The sequence below is a fragment of the Haliotis rufescens genome, unplaced genomic scaffold (genome assembly GCF_023055435.1).
Source record: "Haliotis rufescens isolate VD_foot unplaced genomic scaffold, xgHalRufe1.0.p SCAF_3, whole genome shotgun sequence".
In the NCBI taxonomy this organism is placed as follows: domain Eukaryota; kingdom Metazoa; phylum Mollusca; class Gastropoda; order Lepetellida; family Haliotidae; genus Haliotis; species Haliotis rufescens.
The window spans coordinates 33,142,594-33,167,534 of NW_025964001.1; the positions used below are offsets into that span (position 1 = coordinate 33,142,594).

The 24,941-nt window shown below is 38.9% G+C and overlaps 1 protein-coding gene across 4 annotated transcripts in view; it reads left to right on the forward strand.

The window, feature by feature from the left end:
• The window catches only part of LOC124120012, a 43,382-nt gene extending 18,814 nt beyond the window's left edge, over positions 1 to 24,568 (forward strand). The window contains exons 1-2 of one of the 4 annotated variants that reach the window (XM_046482756.2): positions 3,899 to 3,939; positions 20,653 to 24,568. In XM_046482756.2, the coding sequence (XP_046338712.2) occupies positions 20,739 to 21,806 (1,068 nt within the window). In that variant the 5' untranslated portion in view covers positions 3,899 to 3,939; positions 20,653 to 20,738 and the 3' untranslated portion in view covers positions 21,807 to 24,568. Of the gene's footprint in view, positions 1 to 3,898; positions 3,940 to 15,585; positions 15,757 to 20,047; positions 20,111 to 20,652 lie in introns of those variants that run through there. The other 3 variants (XM_046482738.2, XM_046482751.2, XM_046482745.2) reach the window with 3 other exon arrangements.
• The last annotated feature ends 373 nt before the right edge of the window (positions 24,569 to 24,941 follow it).

Sequence of the window (24,941 nt, forward strand, 5' to 3'; positions counted from 1 at the left end):
CGCTGATTTCTTGTCAATCTTGGTATGTGGTAGCAATTCAATAACGAATGAATGTTATCTGATTTTTATAGGGCAAGAAATGGGGGAACGGAACTCACGTGCATCATGTTACCATGGCCGATGCCCTGATGCGTTTGGGCGATCGGTTTTATTGTCATCTGCTTAGTGTTTTTGTCATCAAATTTCATTTTTCCGGACAAGGTAATGTTGAATTTTAGAATCTTTGACAAAAAGTACCCAGATATTTAAATGACAACTTTTCATGCAATGTTACTTGGGGTGACGTTTCTTTTGCGGTTCAGTATATATACATTAGGTAAGTCTAAGTTCATAGTTTTCATCACAAAGTGTGTATGTAACGGACCCGAAAGTATGACACGTTAGTGCATCGGTGGGTCCCTCGCAGCAGTATTACAGCAATATCACGACGTTGACCGCCAGGATTTTGTTTCACAGAGTTGTGCAGAGTTGCGTCCCTTGGGCACGTCAGAAATCTATGATTGTGGGTTCGAATCCTGGTTCGCCCCGATTATGTTTCTAGGTTTGTCAGCACCATACCCGTGCTCGTGGGTTTCACCGAAGTGGTAAACGTCTGAGACCTGCATCACTTCGGGCTTTCCTCCCACATTAAGCTGACACGCCGTGATATAACTGGAATACTGTTAAAAGCGGCCATAAACCCAACTCACTCACTCACTCAATCACAATATTGAAGGAATCGACACCGGGTTTTCGGTGTGACGAACGAACTCTTTAACCAATGGGCTACTTCACCTATATTTGGCGAAAAGTACTTTTGACGAAGAGACTGTTTATCTAAGTACGTTTAAAAACCTCACTATTGTTTTTTTATATCAACTCGACACTTAGTTGACATGTTGTTGGTATTGAATGATGCTGAAACACCTCCTGGGATATGGCTTCTGAATTACATTGAAATCGTTTGTTTTTCACGTGGCGTTGTGATGTTGGTGCTTCAATCCATCATTAACACCACCCATTATTCGCCACGCCTACACCGACGAGCTCCCGGTATATACCAGATGTGTTCTTTGTTCTTTGGCATTGTCGAGGAATAGGACGTGTTCTGCGTGGTTAGTGCTATTTTTCTGCTCAGCATGCATGTGTGCAGGTGTAAACGCTATCACACCTGGTCACATGATCGGACGTTGACACCAAATCATGTTTGACCGATGGTCGTCTTCAGACAATGGCTGATCATATGTCCTTAATGTAGGAGTCAGACAACATGTTCAAAATGAGACTATTGTTAGTCCGGCATGGAATGTTCATTGAATGTTTCTGTGGTGTTCATGTGTGTTGTTGAAAGGGTTTCGTGATAATATCCATCAATTAATCCGAAAAAACGCGTAAACATACCACCTTAATCAAAGCTAAGTTGTTGTTTAAACTAGAATGTGTCTTCTGCGGAAGATATCTATCACTATAGTATGGTCTAATCGAGCACATAATTACAAGGTTTACAATACATAAAATCAAAATCAAAATCCAAAAAAAAGACGCGCAAGATACTGCATTGGAAAAGAAAAGCCACGAGCATAGTTTTAATTAAATAGAAGTGCTTCCATAATTTTCTTCATATCAATTTGAAAAGCGTCTCTTATATGAAAAAAAGAAGCTGATGAACCAATAAAGTTTAGAACCTTTTCATGGAGAAAATAAATATTTGGTTTCCGTGGACTTGAATCCATCTATCTGATATAGTTGAGCGGTTACCAAGGGACCGCTTAGAATCCGATGATCACGATAACACATGAGATCCATGCATTCTAGAGGACATTACCTGGTTGCCTGGTTTCAACTGACAGTTACATTAGGAATGCCCATTAAAATGGTCAATAATTTCAATAAAGTGGCCATTAGTCTACCATGAGGACTTTAATCGAATAGTAATTTTGCAGTCATTAAGTTCTGTAACTCATTGCATGTTCACGAAGGATGTTGTTTATGGTCAGAAGCAGAATCCTTGTTAAACCATGATGACGTCACGCTATTGTTCTTGCAGTTGACTCTGAGCCAGGAGTTCACAGGCCATGCTGAACGTGCATTTTAAACAAATCAAACTGGCGCAACTATAGATCATTATGCATAATTATAGAAACATTGTACATCAACCATAAAATGGTTTTTAAGTCAGAGAAATCACTTGAATCTGTTGATTACTCGTTTTCTAAACTCAACATAGGGACAGCCTTACATCTGTCACCAGAATATGAACAACGTCCAAGTAAAATGGTAGCATCAGATATCAGGAACTTACACTATGGAAACCGTCACTGTATACTGACGACACCCGGTGCGTATGTCCTGGCCAAGTACTAAAGGTCAAGGCCAAGTCATCATTGATCTAGAAAACAATCAATCAAGGAAATAGGATGATGCCCTTATTTCCAAAGCATTGAAAGTATCAAACTGTATGACGTTCTTCACGTTCTTGGCACGTTGATATATCCATAGGTTCACATTGATCGATTTATTTAATGGATCAAATGATTTTAACTGATATTTTTTCATGAACAAGTATATATATTTTGTATTGCTATCATTTCGTTAACTACCACATCTTGGTATTTATTGGACCTTTTGTAAAACAGCAACACTTGATACGTTATCTACTTCATACTTTAAATGTGTAACCTGCGTGTCAAATATCGGCACACGCTGGTCTTAAAACATTGATATATAACTAGGTAGCCCCAAGCATTTTATAGTTAACAATATTTCAATGTATCTGTTTTATTATTTTTACGAGAAAGCAAACTATCACCCAATTGACAATATGTAACACCTGCAAATACTGACCTTGCACATGCGTTTGCAAACTGGTTGCCGTTTATTAGATTTTAACATTACGCTCAGTTTATTTTTAACCCTTTGGGGAAATCAATCACGGTCCATGAGATGGAGTTTTTTTCATTCCCACATATTCAGGGGCGAGGTTGTTGTTAAGAAAGCGAACACTCCGACAGGCAATATATCTTACCTTAAGTGTTTTAAGGCATGGCGGTAAAACTCGCACATTTATTTCGATAAATATAACACCCTGATCTGATGACTCATATAACTCATTGCTGAAGGCAGATGACTATATAATTGATTTTCCAACCTATAGTATCAACCGTGTTGATGTTGCTTACCTACCCACTGAGACACACACACACACACACGCACGCACGCACGCACGCACGCACGCACACACACACACGCACGCACGCACGCACGCACACACACACACACACACACTCACTCACTCACTCACTAACACACACACGGTTACACACAAAATGTGCTAAAAACAAGCTTTCAGCGTCCATGAATTTACTAAACAATGTAACCATTAAGGAATACACATATGAATAAATTTTTATATCATTGACGTTTTTATTTTTAATGTGCTTTATTACAGACAGTTATTATTTGAGATAACGTACCACTATATCATATGATAATTATTGTGTAACCTTAAATATAAGCTACATTATGTCGTTATTTGCGCTGTACACTGGTGCACATTGATATATGATTCATATGTCATTTCAACCAAACTTGCATAATTCTGTATACATTAGCTTCTCCTTAAAACATACAAACTGTACCTGTGTTCATTTCCATGCAGTATCAGTATCCCTCAACATACGCTCACTGCACGCTGTATTAACCATATAGTACTTAAATGTGCTTATGCCCATTCCCTTTGATCAAATGCCAAATTAACTCGCCCTGTTGGTATTTTACGTACAATCTGCACTGACCAGAACAGCTAGGTTAATCAAGATTTTGATTGAAGTGTCATAGTCGCCTTATAGCCTGGAGCAACGGCTAACAGGTGACGTGGTAGAGAACAACCCTTTACAACACTAACGTTATGTCAGAGAGGGTGGAAACTACTCCCATGGACGTCATGTCATTATAACCCGGGTGAGGACACATTTTATTTGTGTTTTTCTTAAGATTTTGTTTTTGTTTATGTTTTTAATGTCTATTTGAAATACTCGTCATGATATGGCTGAAATATTGCCGATGTGACGTAAAGCATTAACTCTCTCACTCACTCACTCACTATTTGAAATGACAGTGTTTCCGCCTTGTTTTTATGTAATAGGTATTATTCGTAAACTATTTATTGCCATGAACACCTTTTTTGGATTGGTGTTTTGTCATGGTAATGATTTATTGTTTTAAATGAGCAATTTTGTTTTATGTTGAAGAAATTAATTCGTGTCTTATCTTATTTCTACACTGTCTACATATATAATTTAGGTTTGGTTAATGTCACATTATCACATGGAATATTCACGTAGATATCCTTTTTTCACGTATAAATGCGTCAGAAGATAATGCATTCCATTTGAAACTATTTGCTTTGAAACGCAATCGAACTCCAATCACAATCGCCAGTGTGCTCAAAGTCTTATTTCACACGTAAAGCTACTTCACAGAAGAGCCCTGTCTGTTTGCACTTGTCTCCCTTTAGAAAAGCTCTCTTTCAATGAGAATAATAATTCATTACCGCCTTCAAATGTCTCCCTCCTGGTGGGCGAGAACTGTTTATCAGTGTCACTCGCAAACAGCTGCTCAACAAATATATTTATTTACTAAGTGTAGGATAAAAAATGGTATTTTCTTTGGACCAAACTGGTTTTTTTATACTGATCTACATTTTGGTTTTCTGACTACAGTTAAATCTGGTTACATCTCACTGCGTGAAGTCGTTGTAACCCTACCAACAACGATACTATGGTCTTATATCGATGTATTGCCGAATGATCGCTTGAGGTCACGAGGTTCCAGCAGATTTGAATTATTGTTTTATCTCACTAACTGTCTCTCGTGTAGCGAAATATACAAATGTAAACATTTAATTCACCAGGAACAGGTGTTTTAGGCTGCATCGCATTTATGAGCGTCAGCAATGCATGGAAGTGAATTTTAACTCGTTATATGCCACGAACATTCGGCTACCATGAATTTGAACATGAAAATATAAACATTTTTCAACAGTGGATCATATCAGTACCACCAAAAGAGAAAAAAGCTGTCCCGCTTCGGGAACACAAATGAGCCATCAATGTAAGTAGGGTTGTGGGTGCTCTCGCGTGAATTGGACGCATCCATTTTGTCGACTACCAATTCGCCCTTATTATGTTTCTGGGTTTGTTAGCAAAATATATGTGCTCTGAGGTTTCGTCGCAGCAGTAAATATCTACGATGTGTATCACCTCGGGCTTTCCTCCCACATCAAGCTGACACACCGTGATAGAAGGGAAATACTATTCAAAGCGGCGTTAAACCCAACTCACTAACTCATTTAGAAGGTCACTGGTGGTCATGTCTTGTCTATAAATAAAAGCGACAAAGCCCATATTCATAAGAAATATCTGCTAAAAGCAGAGTCAAGTGTACGATTCCGACTATATCATGAGATTGTATTTATGAATCACTATCAAATAGTGATAATACCAGGTGTTCGCGAAAAGTTGAGCGTATCCTGACCCACCGGTGGCACCCGTCACACACACACGCAAAGGCAAGTAATTTATTCACCTATAAAACATGCTGCTCACAAGAATATGTCACTTGAGACAAATGGAAATTCTCTTAATAAGCTTATATCTCAGTTATATTCTCGTGTTATCGTTCCTTGTCTGAATTATTTCAACATTTCAGAGCTAATGCCAGTATCCGGAATAGGGAAACTATAATATATTTCTGGTACGCCTAAAGACGTTAACTGAGGTTACAATGTGTGACCTCACTGATTACGTGTCACCCAACCCGACGGCGCGGAGAGTTACTTGTGTTATCAAACATCGGTATGATAATTTACAGACGGACGTGCTTTAGCTTGATTCCCTTGTTCAGTCACTCACTCACCCTAACATTAATCTGACACGTCCTGACAATCCACCACACCCAAGTGCCGGTTGCGATGTATGCTGGCTGTGTATGGGGAGTTTGGTAATGTACACATTCTAGAACCGGGTAAATACACCTTTTCATAATCATACAAGATAACTGCTTGAAGAAAAGTCCATTGTACGATTCGACTATATCATAAGCATCAAATAGTGATCATACCTATGTTCGATCGTGGTGCGTGTCATGCACCACAGCGAAATCATCTATTATCAACAAATAGTTTTACTTACGTCGATCCCTTCGCTTTACCCACTGCACCTCGTTATATAAACTGAGGCGCAAAAGAAACCATACCGAGGTTTTTTTATACAATTGAAAATGAAAGAATTGTTGTTTTCGATTTGATTATGTCTTTTCAACCATGACTCATTCTTGCAACAGTTTGTAAAAAAATAAATGGGAGGGTGAAAATATATAAGATAAAAAATAAGATGTCTGACATACCCATCAGTAGTTGTGTATTGTGCGAAAAAAAATATTTTAAAGTTTTAAATCAAATTATATTTTAAAAAATACAACCATGTAGAACTATTCTTTGAGTACTGACTAAGCACCACTAAAGTTCAATATAATATTGCGAACTTGAGATATTTAGAATTGAAAAGCAAACATATGATAAAATCAACTAGCTGGTAAATACTGGTAAAACCTAATTTCCCCTCAATACATTTTAGACAAAACGTTATGTATTTCAAACATATTTTGCACCTTGTCGCTACATTGCTTTTTACAGCAATGCTAATTGTCTTATTGTGTTGACAAGAACGGTATTCTGTATTTGTCAACCAATGTGTACAAATATATTACTCAGATGAATATATCTTTCATGTCGATCAGAACCTAACTTACATGATTAATTTATATAATTATACATCTTACATGTACATGGTGTAAATAATTATTTTAGTTATCAAGCGGTATTTGGCAGTAGAGATAGAGCCAATGCTGATATGGGTTTATGATGTAGCTGGCCCAGGGTTTAGACGGCAGATAATATCATATATTTCCCCACAGGCGCCCCGTGCGTGATGTGGCCTCCATTTTAAATAATCGGATCTTCTATCGACGTATTATTAGGCAATAAATTTTCTTCGTCACCGTCATTCGTTGCGGTGAGACTATGCAGTACTAATCATTAATAGATAAGATAAACTCGCCCTTCCGTGTGTAGAAACGTCTGTAAATATATAACATCAACGCCATAGAATAATCAGTCTTGATTATCTGCCGAAACAGATACCATTGGGCTTAAAAGTCAAAATAGTGATGAAAATTTTGTGAAAAACAGTGATGGCACCAGGGGTTCGCGAAAAGGATCAGCATCTCCTGCTCTACCTGTAACACCCGCCACTCAAAACATACATTTGTGCATGTGGAATATGCGTGTTTATTTATATTGATATAAAAGTATTTTTTAGCAATTTGAATGTTTAAAGAAAATATGCTTATAATGCCAATTTGGCATAATAATTATGCCACAAAGTTAACATTTGAGTTAACTGTTATCTAATTTAGAGATAATGTTTTGTGTGTTTTTTTAATTTTAGCTATAATGTAGCATTTTGATTAAGTGTTGCTTTGAAAAGCTGCAGAATTTGATGTTGTCAAACCAAAGTGGGAGGAAAGCCCAACGTGATGCATGTGGTAGACGTGTACGTGGTTTTGGTGCTGACAAACCAAGGACCATAATCGGTAAGAATGTAGGAGTCGACAAATGGACACGTCGATGGCGATGGCGATTTTATATGCGGCGATTGAAATTACGATGACAATGGCTATATGATAACTTCAATAGTGAATGGGTACCCCGTGTGCAAATAGATCCTGTATTGGGCCGAAAATACTTATTTGAGCAGGACAGCGACAAGTTTAAGCCGTTCGGAGGAATATGTATAGACCTTTGGTGAAATACGTGAACTGTCTGGCATCAATATGATTCTTGTTCATACTTCGCAAGGTTCAGTTCAGATAAGAGTTTGGTAATCTAGTTGTTAAAATATTTGCTCGTTATATCGAAGACCCATGTTACATTGTTTCCCGATATAGGTATAATGTGATAGCCATTTCTGGTGTTCCCTCACGTTATATTCCTGGAATATTGCTATAAACGGCGTAAAACCATACTCACACACCGACGCACCAATAATCTACATAATATCGGTATTATATTTTAGGAACAAGTAGCCAGTGAGAAGTATGTATGTGAGGCATCTGTGTAAAGGGTACATCCATATTTGATCTGCGTTTATCTTAAGATTCGTCATATATTTGGCATATACAGCTGTGATATAATCTGGACATCTCGACATATTGCTCACTTATTATTCAGTAAAACACTTCTGGTAGCCCTGGTCATAAATATATATCAATATGACAAAACGAAAAGGCTGTCCTTCGGTAAATACACGTTATGAGATCCTTCAGCAAATCTTGACCCAGTGGATGTTCCCAATACCCTCCCGTATCGTACCGGCGATGTTGACACTTCAAGTACTTCCGGGTTATCGATCACCAAGGTGGTCTGTTGGTATGTATCAACGGGATATGTTTCATACTCTACCTTCATATTTTATTCCGATTATGATCACATCGAAGTCGATCGCCACTTTGACTTTGACATGTACCGCTGATAATGCCCTCCTGGTCTACGTCAGTGGGACCATAGGCAGATTTATATACGAGGGTTGATTGATAAATTATGAGCCTCACATAGAAAGACTTGAGCTAAAGTGATTTATGTTTCAACATACTCTCCTTCGACGTTGAAGTACTTTAGCCAACGGTGCTAAAGAGATTCTATCCCAGTTTCAAAAACTTCTCCATAGCTGCTATAACGCAAAAAGGTGGAATCGAAATGGGTTCCGGCTAGAACATTCTTCATGATGGAGTCAGATGGAAGTCTCACGGGGCCATATCAGGAGAATAAGGTTGGTGCTGAAGAAGTTTCAAGACACACTTGTGGATTGAAGCTTTGGCTTTAACTGATTTGTGAACTGGCGCTTTGTCCTCATGGAAGAGCACACCTTTTCTCAATTTTCCACTTCTCTTTGTCTCAAATTCAACCCGCAATTGCCTAAAAATGCAGCATAATATAAACCCTTTATTGTCTGACCTTTCGGTGGTGATTATGTCAAATGCTTCCACTGTTTGAATTGTTGTTTGGACTCAGACTGGAAGTAGTGAACCCAGGTTTCATACATAGTCACAGACCGTTGCAAGAACCTATCTGGGTCAGCTTCAGACAGAGCTGGAGTATCACGTGACATGTTGCGTCTATTTTGATCAGATGTCAGAAGCTTTGGAATGCATCGATCTTATACTTTCTTTATTGTCAAAGTTTCTGTGAAAATGGAATATACGCTCCTCTGTGAAATGTCTACTCAACAAGCAATATGACGCCGGTCTTGACAGGCCTTCTGGGAAGGGAGGTCGCCTTCAAGGCTCTCTCTGTCACGCTAACACTCTGCTCCCCACCTCCTTACGGTACCCTTTAAGGTATCCTCCCCTTATGTTCTACGCATATCTTTATGGATGGCTATTGGTGTTTAGCCCCCTTTTCTGCATATATATGACTACATGCTCCAAACTTGTTCATTTTCCAAAGGTCACAGACCCCTGCTATTTTTACTGACAAATTATGTTACTCACAGCGAACAATTTGCTCAATTGACTCACGTTTTTGTGTCATACCTTCACGGCATCATGCTATGTCCACAACAAAATAGTTCACTTTTACGCAATTCCTTCTATGTGTGGCTAAGACCTTATCTATCAATCAACCCTCGTATTTAACAGCTAGATAGGTTTTGAAGGTATAACGATTTTAGTGAAACACATAACACTAGTATGCGTTTAAATTGAGCGTGTAATGTTTATTTGAATTATTGACCACGGCCAAGAATCTGTAAGCATCTTTAACTATAATGAAACTACACTCAGTGTTTTCAGATTTGCGTCTTATACGCATTTAGATAAGGAATGGACACAAATAATATGAGCTGCGAGTGATTGAAATTTCATAAAGTGAAGCATGAATGTTCGATTTGTCTATTTTTTTCTGTTCGGATAAGAAATGCAATCAATGTTCGGACAGCTAGTGTCAATCACTGAGGTTCGACTTAAACAAATACATCCCCATCTATAAAAAGCGCTGGCCACCACACATACCTTTCATTTGTTATTGGTACAGGGGCCACCCTGGAACACTCATTTTAAGATCTAGAATCTCCCCAAACGTATTACCCAGGGATCTCAAATGTTTAGACCAAGGTAAATCCGTGAATACTGTATAACATGATGCAGCAAGATGCCAAAGCTTTAAGATACGCATATACATACCTCTTTAACATGAAACAAAATCAGACCAAACTTATCAAAAAAGATACGTTTGGCCATAAATGAATTCACTGACAATGTGACAAAGTGCAACAAATCTATTTTCTGTATAAATATATTTTGCACCCATTTACGCGATTAAGGTGACAGATATCAGCGACATGTACTAACTCAAAATTCATAAGGAATTTAGTTTTGAAACTAAGCATTAATCAAAGCATGGACTACTGTTATATTACGTAGTCTAACTAATATCCTAATCTTAATCTTCATGATGCATTGAACCAGCCTGAATTGTCCTACTGAACGCTTTCGATAATTTAATATCTGGTGTCCCCGCCGTGATATTTCTGGAACTCACTCACTCACTTTATTTTGATGTGCCATTTAACGACTGACATATTGTCCTAAGGTACATATAGCTTAATAACGCTTATCGTTGATTGCATTGATTATCCCCACTTCTGCGTGGGATATCTTTTTTTATTTTCTCGTGGGCAAAAATATTTGATAGGATTAGATTTAACTAATGCCGGTTTGAATAAGAATACCCCAATGCCTAAGAGGATACATCATCGCCAGCCGATACTTTACAGCTCAGAAGCTCACGGCCAGGTGCCTACTAATCTGGTCGGTAAAAGTAAAGTGGGTCTGTACATGAGCATCTTCCCGAGGCAAGTGTAGCCACTAGCCTGTATCAAAGCCTAGTTGCTAGTGGAAACAAGACTTTGATAAAAAGGGAAGTGGATGCTCTTGCCTCAGGAAGATCATTCATGAGAGGATATGTACTTGTTTGTTACACTTTTATTGAACAATCTGCTTCGTCTGCATTAAAAACGAGGATTGGCGGAAAGGTTCTGAAGCTAACTACGAAGGGTGTATAGTACACCCTTAACAGTTTGCATGAATATAGTAAAATAATTTACTTGCCTAAAGGGCTGCATTTGAAATACACATCCCGACAGCACATTTCTGTCGGCATCAAAGTGGCCAGGTATTCTCTGTTTGTGAAAATGGACAAAATGGACATCGCTGTATCTCCAACTGAAAGGGCTAACTCCAACAGCCATCCGCGCAGACATAGCGTCAACCAGAGACTAAACAACAGTCAAAGCAGTGGAAACATCTAACGTCTCCTCTTTCGAAGAAAACAAAGTATGTTCCATCAGCCGGCAAGGTGAAGGCATCTTCTCAGGCAACTAAGTGATAATATCAAGGCTTATCGTCGTGGAAAACTTGAGATTATCATTCATATGTTTCTTGGACTGAGCAGAGAAACGACTTAAAAGTACAACCAAAGATCTATTTTCAAACGACAGGCAAACATGGCATTTTATGGATGACTACTTATTTAGTATTTGTATTGACATTTCGGAGATGGTTGCTTCAGGTGGTTCTATTGACTTAACATGTTTTGTTGACAGGTGTAACCGAAAGACACCCTATGTTCTGATTTCTCTACATGTTATCCCACCATGCATAAGTGTATCCGATATTTCCTTGGTATGTGTGTTAAATATAACTCACATTCCTACGACGGACAGGGTGTACTTTACAACTCACGCAATAGCCTCATAATTGGTTTCAGTAGCATATGAAAGTCGTCATATTACCAACTGCATTGTAGTGCACTGATGAAGAGAGCACATTATATAAACAGGAACAGTTTCTGATTAAAATGCTTTTGTTCAGAAACTGCTGTGATCGCGTGACATATGCATATCTGCCGTGTATGTACAGTCGAGGCAGCATTACGACATGAGAAACAATTAAGGATGCACACATTCTCTTCACACCACATATTTTCATTTTAACACTTACTTTCATTCTCTCTGACAAATAATCTCATACATTACACATTCCAAAACAAAAGCACACTCGCATCATGGAATGTATTCTCATTTTCATAATTATTCCCAGTCTCTCTAACGTTATCAAATTCAAAACGTCAGTTCTTAGAGAATAATCAGTCTCGAATATCCGCTATAATAGATTCAAAGAGTCGTTTCGGGCAAATAGTGATCACACGTCAAAGGTATGCTTCACTTCGGGATTTCCTCCCAATCAAGCAGATTCGCCGCGATATTACAAATTGTACAAAGTTTCGTTATACACAACTCACTCAATCTCGCACACATTGTCCTACTCACATATGTTGTCCTCCTCACACACATTGTCACCCACACACACATTGTCATCCACACACACATTGTCATCCTCATATACATTGTCATCCACACACACATTGTCATCCTCATATACATTGTCATCCACACACACATTGTCATCCACACATACACATTGTCATCCACACACACATTGTCATCCACACATACACATTGTCATCCACACACACATTGTCATCCACACACACATTGTCATCCTCACATACATAGTCATCCACACATACACATTGTCATCATCACACACATTGTCATCCAAACACACATTGTCATCCTCACATACATTGTCATCCTCACATACATTGTCATCTTCACACACATGGTCAACAACACACACATTGTCAACAACACACACAAATTGTCATTCTCACATACATTGTCATCCTCACACACATTGTCATGCTCAAACACATTCTCATCCACACATACATTCTCATCCACACATGTATTGTCATCCACACACATTGTCATCATAACACACATTGTCAACAACACACACAAATTGTCATCCTCACACACATTGTAATCCACACACACATTCTCACCCTCACACACATTGTCATCGTCACATACATTGTCATCCACACACACATTGTCATCCGCATACATTGTCATCCACACACATTGTCATCCTCACACACATTGTCATCCTCACACACATTGTCATCCTCACATACATTGTCATCCACACACACATTCTCATTCTCACACACATTGTCATCAACACACACACATTGTCATCCTCACACACATTGTCATCCTCACACACATTGTCATTCTCACACATATTGTCATCCACACACACACATTGTCATCCTCACACACATTGTCATCCTCACATACATTGTCATCCACACACACATTCTAATTCTCACACACATTGTCATCCACACACACACACATTCTCATCCTCACACACATTCTCATCCTCACACACATTCTCATCCACACACATATTGTCACTATCACACACATTGTCATCCTCACATACATTGTCATCCACATACACGTTGTCATCCATACACACATTGTCATCCACACACACATTCTCATTCTGAGACACATTATCATCCACACACCCATTGTCATCCTCACACACATTGTCATCCTAACACACATTCTCATCCACACACACATTGTCATCCTCACACACATTGTCATCCTCACACACATTGTCATCCTCACATACATTGTCATCCACACATACACATTCTCATCCACACACACATTGTCATCCTCACACACATTGTCATCCACACACCCATTGTCATCCTCACACACATTGTCATCCTAACACACATTCTCATCCACACACACATTGTCATCCTCACACACATTGTCATCCTCACACACATTGTCATCCTCACACACATTCTCATCCACACACATATTGTCATCCTCACACACATTCTCATCCACACACACATTCTCATCCACACACATATTGTCATCCACCCACACATTGTCATCCTCACACACATTGTCATCCTCACACACATTGTCATCCTCACACACATTCTCATCCACACACACATTGTCATCCTCACACACATTGTCATCCTCACGCACATTCTCATCCACACACATATTGTCATCCTCACACACATTGTCATCCTCACACACATTGTCATCCTCACACACATTCTCATCCACACACATATTGTCATCCACCCACACATTGTCATCCTCACATACATTGTCATCCTCACATACGTTCTCAACTTAACACACGTTCTCACCTTTACACCATTTTTTCGCCTTTTACGTCATAATTTTTAACCTCACACACATTCTCACTTTCATACAAATTCTCATCTTCACGCATATCACCCTATCACACATTTTTAATCTCCAACACATTTTCATCCTCATGTAAATTATATACTAGTAATCCTCACATACATTTACCTCCCCTCAAACATGCCCATCTTCACACCTTCACACAATTTCTCACTCTGGCATTAATACGCATTATAACATTTCCGCTGACCCCGACCTCGGTCGTCGCCTTCATGTCCTAATTAGTGACCATTCAGTCCCAGCCACACCTTTCGGAAAGTTGGTGCTTTCAATGTGGCTGATTACTCGATCTGCGTTCGAGGCGAAGAGGTACACTAACGCTGTTACATCACTGCCAAGCCGCCGCGATTGTCATATGTGTCTGGACGCAGGTTCTGGAGGAGACTAACCGCATGTGGTTATGACGCTGATGTGTGTGCTTGATGACTGGGACACCCCGTTAATGAAAGTGACTTTAATTAAAATATATTTTAACATGAACTGTCACCGATTTCGATTTCTTCGCATAACGATATCATATAAAAGCAGTTTCTGCTAAGTTTGAGACTGGGCATTATTTTTATGGGTGGGGAATGGTATATGACCAATTCAAATGTTGTGACAAACAATAAAGAAGATAAAAAGGTTTCACATCTTTACGATCTGTACCGTCCTCTAAATGCCAAGCCAAGATTTCAAATAAATGATACATCATTTCTTCCGTCAGTGTCCACTGCAACAAGTATATCTGGGTATGTGTAAATAAAGAGTCCATCTCAAGACATGTTTAAGTCTATTTAGTTATAATGTTATGTACCAACAGCGGCTCGCCAATTTTCCCTGTCGTGAACCTTAAGCTTTACCCGAACCAGTCACGCTAAGTTACCGTACTGTCGAGAAACGTCCCCCTCGGCGGAGCTTATTTCAAGCTTGATTTAACAATAGATACCAAAGCGCTGGATATTTTTTCCAATAACGTGTCTATCCCTTTAGCTCTTGCCCTTATCCCATGGCATTCTGTCCTATAGAAGCAACAGTACCTACTCGATTGAAATGTATTTTATGGGTAAAATTTATATTCATATCTGTCAAAGTTTCAAGCAGGTGCGTGCTCCAAGATACCCTGACGCCCGTTAAATGGATAGTGACAAACCTCGATAACCCGTCAGAGTAATCCACTTTGAACTTAACCAATAACAGAACTGCGAGGGCGAGTGTTCATCTGACGGAAGCAGTTACCTCCCTTGCAATGAGTGAAAGAAGGCTGATGTTTCCTACGCTGTTCAGGTTAGGGATTGAGTGTGTCGTTTAGTGGTGCATTCAAACAGTATATCTGGTAAGACCCCCAGTATCGGACTAATGCTATTATAGTCTCCGTCGGATACAGTTGTATTCGTTGTAGGATTGTGGTGTGAGGCACTGAATGGTCATGTCACAAATGGGTCCAACTAGTTTTACTTTGTGATTCCTGATGTTTGTGTGTTTTCTTGGATATAAATCATGGATCGCGTTTCTTGATGTGAGTATAACATACTGGTTGTGTTTTTTTCAGTTGATGGTTCTTCGTTCGTAATAGACACCGGTCAGTGTTATTATTATGTCTGTATAGTTAATTATTCAAAGTGTTATGCAACGCTATGCGTCGTTAGCAACGGCTGAGACTACAAGCTTTAGATGGACGGTACATGTTGCTTTTACGTAAATATTTTATTATCACAACATAATTATATATCATTAAAGTACATCTGTGGTGTCTTGTACCTATTTGGAGAGAAATATCCATCCTAAACAAATTTCAATTCAGTGGTTCAATATTTGGTAATGTAACAGTTATATATTATACACATTTTAATTTAGTTTTTTTCCTTTCTATATTTCAATAACGGTTAACTTCAAGTCCATATGACAATGAAAGACAATATCAAGTGTTTGTGTGACATAGGCTCCCACTGACCCCCAGCTCATCATCCTCGCGTATATTGTAGATGAAGTATGGTGTCGTCCCTGATGTCATCTGTAGATGGTGTATGAAGTTGTCACTGACGCCGACTGTAGATCGTGTATGAAGTTGTCACTGACGCTAACTGTTGATGGTGCATGAAGTTATCACTGACACTGACCGAAATTGTAATTGTTATTGTGTGAATGGCGGGTACTGCCGGTAGGGCAGGACATGCTTACCCTTTCCGCGAACACCTGGTGTCATCACTGATTTTCAGGGGTCCATTCATATAATTTTCACAGCTACTCGCCCTCTACACTAAATGGAATCTGTTTCGGGAGATAGTCTGGACTGGTTATTCTCTTACACTGACAATTTATATTTCATTAAAATTGAGAAACAGCAATTTAGATAAATTGATTACTGAGTAGATATACGAACAGTGGGAAACCCGGTATAAATCAGATGTCGACAAATTAAAACTACTGTGGCTATAGCCACACTTTATATGCATCATTAATAAAAGGTGTTTATTGTATTATCTAATATCATACCCTTGTTCATAATATTCATCTCCTGGTGGCAGTTGTTGAAGCGTTCGCTCGTCAGCCGAAGGCCAGGGTCAGATTCCCCACATTAGTAAAATTACTCGCACCGGAACAAATTGCGACGCATTATTACTTATATGGTGATATGTCAGCTACCCAAAAACCGACTGTTACTGGATTTAAAAATTGCATGAGTAGATTTTTACGAATGACGTAAACTTTTTTACAAATTTAATTTAATAATAACAGTGGGCGCTTCTAAATCTAAACAAATATATATTAAAAAAATAAGCCAATAGCTCATTCTGTTTTTCAGCCATACACGTTTCTGTTTAAACTGAGGCTGTAGGTCATCACAGGTAAGACTCTGGGTACAATATGGGCATTTCTCCTTGACTGACATGCAAACACGTGATAGAGTTCTACATTCAATATTATACTCCTTGTATTAATTGAATGTCAAGATGAAGCGTCTATCCATACATTGCGTTTTAATAATTTAAGGTCACGGCGTCTGGGTAGAGAACGGACATGGCATTCACACGAGGTTACTGCAGGGACACTTACGGATAGATGTAGATCACCGTAGCCTTAAAACCTAAAATAAGACGGTGAATACACCTCACCCAGCTGCTAATAGTTGACCGGTTGTGTGTGGGTGCATGTGTCTATGTTAAAGCAAGTGACGGCTAACTGTCCGTGGGGTGGTGCTTCGTGTATGTACGGGCATAACTCCTTATTGAAATGGACACGAGTCTTTGTCTGACATGTTAAGATAACATAGCAGAACGTGGGCATGTTCATTTCATAACAAAACTAGTAATCATTATCACCTGTTCTTATTGACATAAGAGGACAACCATGGCGATTCACTGACATGGTTGTATCAACGATACGCCCCAAGAACAGAGTCTCATTCAACAGCAGCTCCTTCAGTCCAGTTTAGTTGTGTCTGACATGACTGTGGTGGAGGTAAGGTCTGTTTTGTGTGTGATGCTGAATCATAGATGGATTTCTTTTATAGAAACATCGGGGCTGTCGTATGGTTAGAATTAGATTACACGTACTTCTTGTTCTAGGCTAATACATCCGTTTAAAGCGGATTTTTTTCTGACTGTTTAACGACTTTTTATGCAAGGGTATTATGTATCGACTGTCAGTTTTCGTTTATTTCCTATTTGTGAATTTGGTGATTTCATTTATCCAATTATCCATATACTTATAACTGTTGAACATTATCTATGAAATGTATAGTAGTAGTATAATCCATTTTGGGAGTCAAACCTGTGTGTTCTGCGCAACACGTGAACGCTTGAAATAATCTTTAGCGCCCACCCACCCACCCCTACCGGGTACCCACCACCACTAATAACCTTATATATTTCTCTATTATTTTACCTGTATCGGAAATTCTTCAGCCAAAACATCAACCCTGATATTCTAAACGACGTGATATATTTGTAATTTAGTATAAGCCTCAACAAACGCTGTTAATCTACCTAATAACATTGTTGTCCACGTTTACACATGTAGTTATGTACCGACACAACGTGGCCTTCGTGATATGTACATGTGTTAATTTCACCGTCAAGGCCCTGACCTCACCAACACCTTGGCCGGCCAGATGTCTATACTGGTCGTCTCTTATGACATAATACTCTCTCGAGATCCTATCAACGCTATATAGGATGCTTCCAATGATAGATGCAATGTTTGATCAAGGCTAAAGCTCGTGTATAAACTATTGACATTGTCAGTCATAATTGTTGTCTAAATATTTGGTCTGCATGGTACTTGTTGACACTACAGATTTATGCTTTAATCTCTTCATTTAGAACGAGACCCGCTTTTCCCGTTATCTTTAAATGGACCGAAGGACTCCCTTTACATGCATTTGACTGTTTAACAATCCGATTATTTCCGTTCATTTCTTTTGATAACCTTATCGGTAGTAATGTACATCAAACTCATTCAAAATATTGGTGTGAAGTTTATATAAATGATGGTATATGTATGTTTAATACCTTCAATCTGATTGTTATTTCTTATGGCATTTCAATATTCAAACTCTCTAATTGGTATATCGTTACAATAATAGATTTTATTAATATGTAAATATTACATAATAAGTTTCATGCGCAACTACTTTTGATTAAGGTCAGCTGATAGTGCATGTGATTTGGACCTGCCCTGCTAGCGTTCATTCGTTCCAACATTCGTGTATATTTTGAATTAGCAGTGAATGGGTACCAGGTAGGTTGAGAGGCTAATGTGAAAACAAAACACCTCGTAATCAATAGACAAGATACCCAGGAAAAATCCATGGAACTGCAGAGTTGCCTCCCTTGGGCACACCAGAAACCTATGATTGTGGGTTCGAATCCCGGTTCGCCCCGATTATGTTTCTAGGTTTGTCAGCACCGTACCCGTGCTCGTGGGTTTCACCGAGGGGGTAAACGTCTGAGACCTGCATCACTTCGGGCGTTCCTCCCACATTAAGCTGACACGCCGTGGTATAACTGGAAAACTGTTAAAAGCGGCGTTAAACCCAACTCACTCACTCACTCACTCACTCACTCACTCACTCCAGGGAACTGAGACTGTTGTTTAAATACACACTAATGAGTTAACCCAAGCGTTTTGAGCGTTTTATGAGTAGAAAATAATTATCATCGATTACAGTTTTGAGTAGAAATTAGTTTGTTCAATCCCCGCTTATACCACTCTTAGAAAATGCGTGTATCATTTTATATTGTGTAAACTGATATAAACATGTATTCATTCACTACAGAACAAACATACTTATATAATCATATAACGGTACCCATATGAATGTATGTCGACAATAAATAGGTACGATTCGCCTTTCAAACATTTAGTGTACTACCTGCTTGTAAAAGAGACACTGAGATACACGGTGTTAACATTACATGATAGGAATATATCAATCACAGTTGAGTATTGTACTTTATGTGATTATAGCAACATGTTAAACCCGTTGTGCAGTGTGTGAATTTGTCGAGGTCACAGCAATGTCGAACGTAGGTAGAAATCGCTGTATTAATCCGCGATTAAGGCCACAGAATTCTGTAAATCTGCATTATAGGGTTAATCCAGGGAGACCTACGTAGAAACATGGATTATATAGCCCTGCTGGTTACATTCTCTTAATCCCACAGCCACTTGCTTTGAAGCGAGCCTCAATTGTTCCCGGCTGCACATAGTTAATTTATGATTATACTCAATAGCACATGCAGGCCACTTTCTCATGTGGCCATGTATGAACTCGTTATAAGGATATCACGAATGCTCCATGCTACACTGGAAGGGAGACAAGTGGGTACACATAGGTTATCCATTCAAATCTATGGTAAAGTGACAAGGTAGTTTGATTTGTTATAGGAAGCTTTCAAGAGATTTGTAGTCTTTTCTTTCAGTTGCATTGGATATACAGATTATTTTTTCAGGTTTATATCATGCTGTAAAGGCGTTTGGATTTGTTTCTAAGGTACTCTTGTACATTATTGTACCATGGCTTGTTCACTGACTACTAATATTCCAGTCATTCGTATGGGTCAAACTGTTAATACTATTGTATTTATTATACATTGGTACTTCTGTTTACACTTGATGGTGTAAGGTATACAAATATGAACCCTACTTATGTGATCCATTCATATTTATCTCACCGCAAGTTTGCCACAAGGCCAATGGAATCTGTTTCGGCGGATTATCGAGACTGTTTATTCTCTGACTTTGGCGTTTTATATTTATATATTTACGTTTTCAATGTCTGCGTTTTTCATGATCCCATGCAAGGTGGTAGTGAGACTACTTTCGTAATTAGTCCTGTGAATATTAAACACATTGAACAATCCATCAGAACCATATTTCTAAATTTAATTTCGATGTCTTTTTTCCACAGATTTTGACCTCCGTTGATGCCTGTGATGATGTCCATTCAAGGCTAACATCTTAGAGGGGAGATCGAGCCCTAGAGCACAGTCTCCTATGTCCATCCGTCTGTCCGTCCACAGACCCAAGTTGACCATGCCTGCTCTCACCGAAGCCTCCCAAAGACCAGCTTGCATGCCCGGATCTAAGGACGAATGCTTACTGCCACGAATCTCACAACGAGGCTCCTGCTCTGACTCCGACTCAGTCGTTGAATGCAGAAGAGGAGCCATAGCCCGAGTTCCGCCCAGTGCTGCTTCATCTGTGTCGAGTAGTCCAGTCAAGCTACCCGCCATCTCCGGGAAGGCCAAGTCCAATAGTGTTTCCAGTCTGTCCAATGGGATGTCTCCTACCCGGAGAGAGGACCAGAGATCCAATCTGTGCCGCTCTCCGAGCTGTCCCTCCAACCTTGGATTCTGGTACGATCGTGACGGAGATACTGAGACACCGACTCCGGTTGACAAAGCTTGTTCATACCCAGTTTCTCAAATTTCGAAAAGGGATTCTGGAGATTTGAAGTTACCGAACATCAAAGATCGGAATTCAATGTGTAGTGGAACAAGCCAGATCACTGTCCGGAGTCTGGCCACTCAAAGAAGTCCGACAAAGTTCTACCGAGATATCAGTCCGCACACAAGACGAGACACGTCGGTATCTCTCCCCCTCAATCGGGAAATCACAAAGGACATATCCACCCCACGAGCTGAAAACGTCCTTGACAGTCAAAGGTCAAACACCCAAAGTGCACTTTTACTTCCGATTAGGAATTCGGAATCCAGATTGTCTCTCAAAGGCAAAAAGAAAAAGAAGAAGAAACAAGGTTCGCGTCAGAACACCGATGTCAGTATTAACTCCGAGAACAATGTTGTTGATGGGACGGGGGGTTCCGAGAATTACGAACAAATGAAAACCAAGATGGAAGCCATTGATGCGCACGGATACTTCTCCGACGCAGAGGGAGCAGGGATGAGTGACGAACGATTCATTACCAAAGTCAAGGAAGAGAACCATGTATCTAAAGGAAAAGACGGTATTGTCAAAGTCAACAAGCGTCATAAGCTAAAGAAAAGGATGACGGACAACAATTTGTACTTTGAGCGAGAGTTAACGCAGGTGAATGCGTGACTTCAATACTTGCAATGTTTAACCTACCTAAGGACACAACTGTTTGCTCAAATATGTACATGTGTATATATGGCTTTAAGAGACGGTTGAGGATGTGGCGAATGTATAAAAATAATTTAATCTGTGTGTTAAAATCAAACGTTTTCGAGAAAGTGCTTCTGTTATATATTGTTTACCTCAATGTAGAAGATTGTCAAACATGAGAAACTCGCGTTTCTATGCTCATACCAAGGCTGTGATAGATCCAGGTATTTGTACATAAGGATGGTGTGACGATATATGTACATTCATTGTTATGTGTTCCGCACAACAGAGACAATGAATACAATGTTACACGTGTATTCCATTGCATAGTATGTGTAAGATATGTATTATTTATAACAGAGCGGCTGGTACACTATATTTAATATTATTCATAATTTCAGAACCTTACCTACTCCCCAACTCAGCTATAGAATGCTTCAGAAGTGGTGTGGGTTGGCTTAGTGGGTAAAGCGTTCTCTCGACACGCCTAAACGCCGGTTTGATTTATTACATTGGTACAATGTGTGAAACTCATTTTAGTGTCCAACTGGGGATACCAAACTCACTCACTCATTACACTTCAATCAAGACGTGTTAGGTCAGAGCTTATTTGGGTACAATGATAACCTTTTATGTTAATAAATATATATCGGGTATGTTTCAATGTGGCCCAACTTTTGGATAAGATAGATAAAATGCCAGATTAAATTAGGGATTCCTAATGTATGACAGAAACAAATATACAGGTATCAACTCTGATTAACTTTTATGCAAAGAGAACTGGCTCGGAGGTTCTTTCATGCAAGGATATTTACCAAAGAAAGGAGAAATAATACTAACTACAGAAAAAAATAAAAAAATATATGACTGAACTGTAGGATGGCAGGGTTTTACATGTTATACCACACAAATTGCAAACCGAGATACAGGCATCCCCATTGGCAGTAATTGTACTCCTCTTCTTGCGGGTCTGTTTCTTTATGCATACGAATCGCAATTTCTGCTCGGTTTGGCAAAGACAAAAGGAAGTTTAGGTTAAGCTTCAGGTATATCGATGATCTGATATCGTTATAACCATCATAGAACCAATTCCCTTCCACTGATTTACCCACCTGAAATAAAGGAGGACAGTGAGACCACCTCATCTGTTTCATATTTAGATCTGTGCTGGAAGATTCAGAGTGACAAAACACTTTCCACAAGACAAAACGGATGACTTCAACTTTCAAATAGTCAACTTTACCTTTGTGTCGAGCAATATTCTTGCAACTCCAGCCTTTGGTATCTAAATTTTTCAACTTTGGAGGTAAATTCGAGTAGGCTCTTTCTGCCAAGACTTCAAAGATCGCCATACGAGTCTTACTCGGAAGTTGTTTGATGTAGGTTAAACATTTAAGGCCTCAATAAATATTTCCTAAAACAGTTATGGAAGCCATTTGGAGGACATTCCCAAATTTGACGCATCTCTGACAAAAATTATGTCCAATGTCCTTATTTTGACTTGTACCATTAACAATTGACTTAACTTTGCATGTGTTTGTAACGGGTGCCACAGATGGGACAGGATACGCTCACCTTTTCGCGAACACCTGGTGCCATCATTATTTGATAGTGATTCATAAACACATGCTCATGATATGGTCGAACTCGTATTCTTATGAATATGGAAAAGGGTTTGTCACTTTTATTGTTAAGAAAGTGAAATATCCTAGTGATAGAAGAGTTTATAATTTATAGGGAATCTTTTATTACCATGTCTGTTGCGATATTATTCGAAGGCAAGCTGACGTTTGTGCTTGACAACATTTCGCGCGTACCTATTTGTGATAAATTAGACACTCTTGTGTCAATAGACAAATATACGATATGAAATAGGTCAGATATATACATTTTCAAGAAATACACATGGCGACTTTCTTAACTATGAAATCCTACTTAAGTGCCAAAATGATCCCATTATAATAATTATCAATTTTTATTCGAATACACGTTAGGTTTCTTTTTTCCATTGCCTCTTTAAGATAAGTATGTACAGCTTACCTTATTTCAATCCAACATTTATTTCTCGGTATCAACTATATCAAGGATGATTCAGTTTCTTATGAATTATAATACTTTCCTTATATTTTAAAGTAAGAGATCGATATATCTAAGGTAATTCTGTTTAAAACAAAATCTACCTAACAATCACAATCATGCAAACTAGAATTCCAGACCTCCTATCTGTTTAAACCTTCAAACCATCATAAAAAGCTTTTGGTTTTAGTTCTTTTTCCTCCGCCATGTTGCCTTGTCAAGCAGATGTCTTACCTTTCAATTTTTAAAAGATGTCTTTGTTTGTTTGAGTTTGTTGTAAAACCTATCAGCTTTGCAATGACATCTTGAAAAAAGTCATCCATGTTAACTTGTATCATCATAAACGTAATTTATCAGTTGTCACATATATGTAATTATTTTGCATTCCCGTCCAGTATATGTCTGTGATCTCACGACCAATTTGCTATGTATTATGTGTTATACTATTTTGCTGAGGAATGTCTATAACCTATGTTTTATCGGAGAGATTCGCAATGCCCTTACAATTCCGTCCAAGGACTTTGAATTACGTGTGCTCCGTCCGGTATCAGATGTATTGCCATACATGGTTTAATCCTGTGTTGTGTGTTTCTATTCGACCCTGTTAAGTCTGTCATCTTGTATGCACGCCATCCCTCAACTAATAAAGTTCATTCGTATACTTTGAATAGTCATGTGTTTTGTATCAATTGTACATTTCAAACTATTACATGCTAGCTACGAATAGGATTTTTTATTAATAATAAACTGAAATCAAAGTTCACGAGAACCACGGCAATGGATCCAGGGATGGGTGTAGGTTTACGGAAATGCGAGCCCTGGAGATATAGAGGATGCTTCAGATACGCCAACTTGTGGCGTCTAAATTTCTCAATTGCTTAGGTACTTTAAAGAACATACATTTATTTAAATTCCACGGAAAGACACACTTTGATATTGTTTGTAGTTTAACGCATCACACTGCAATGATAAATATTGTGAACAACAGTCCACGCCGACGGTGAACGATGACGGGCCATTAACCAATCACCGAGC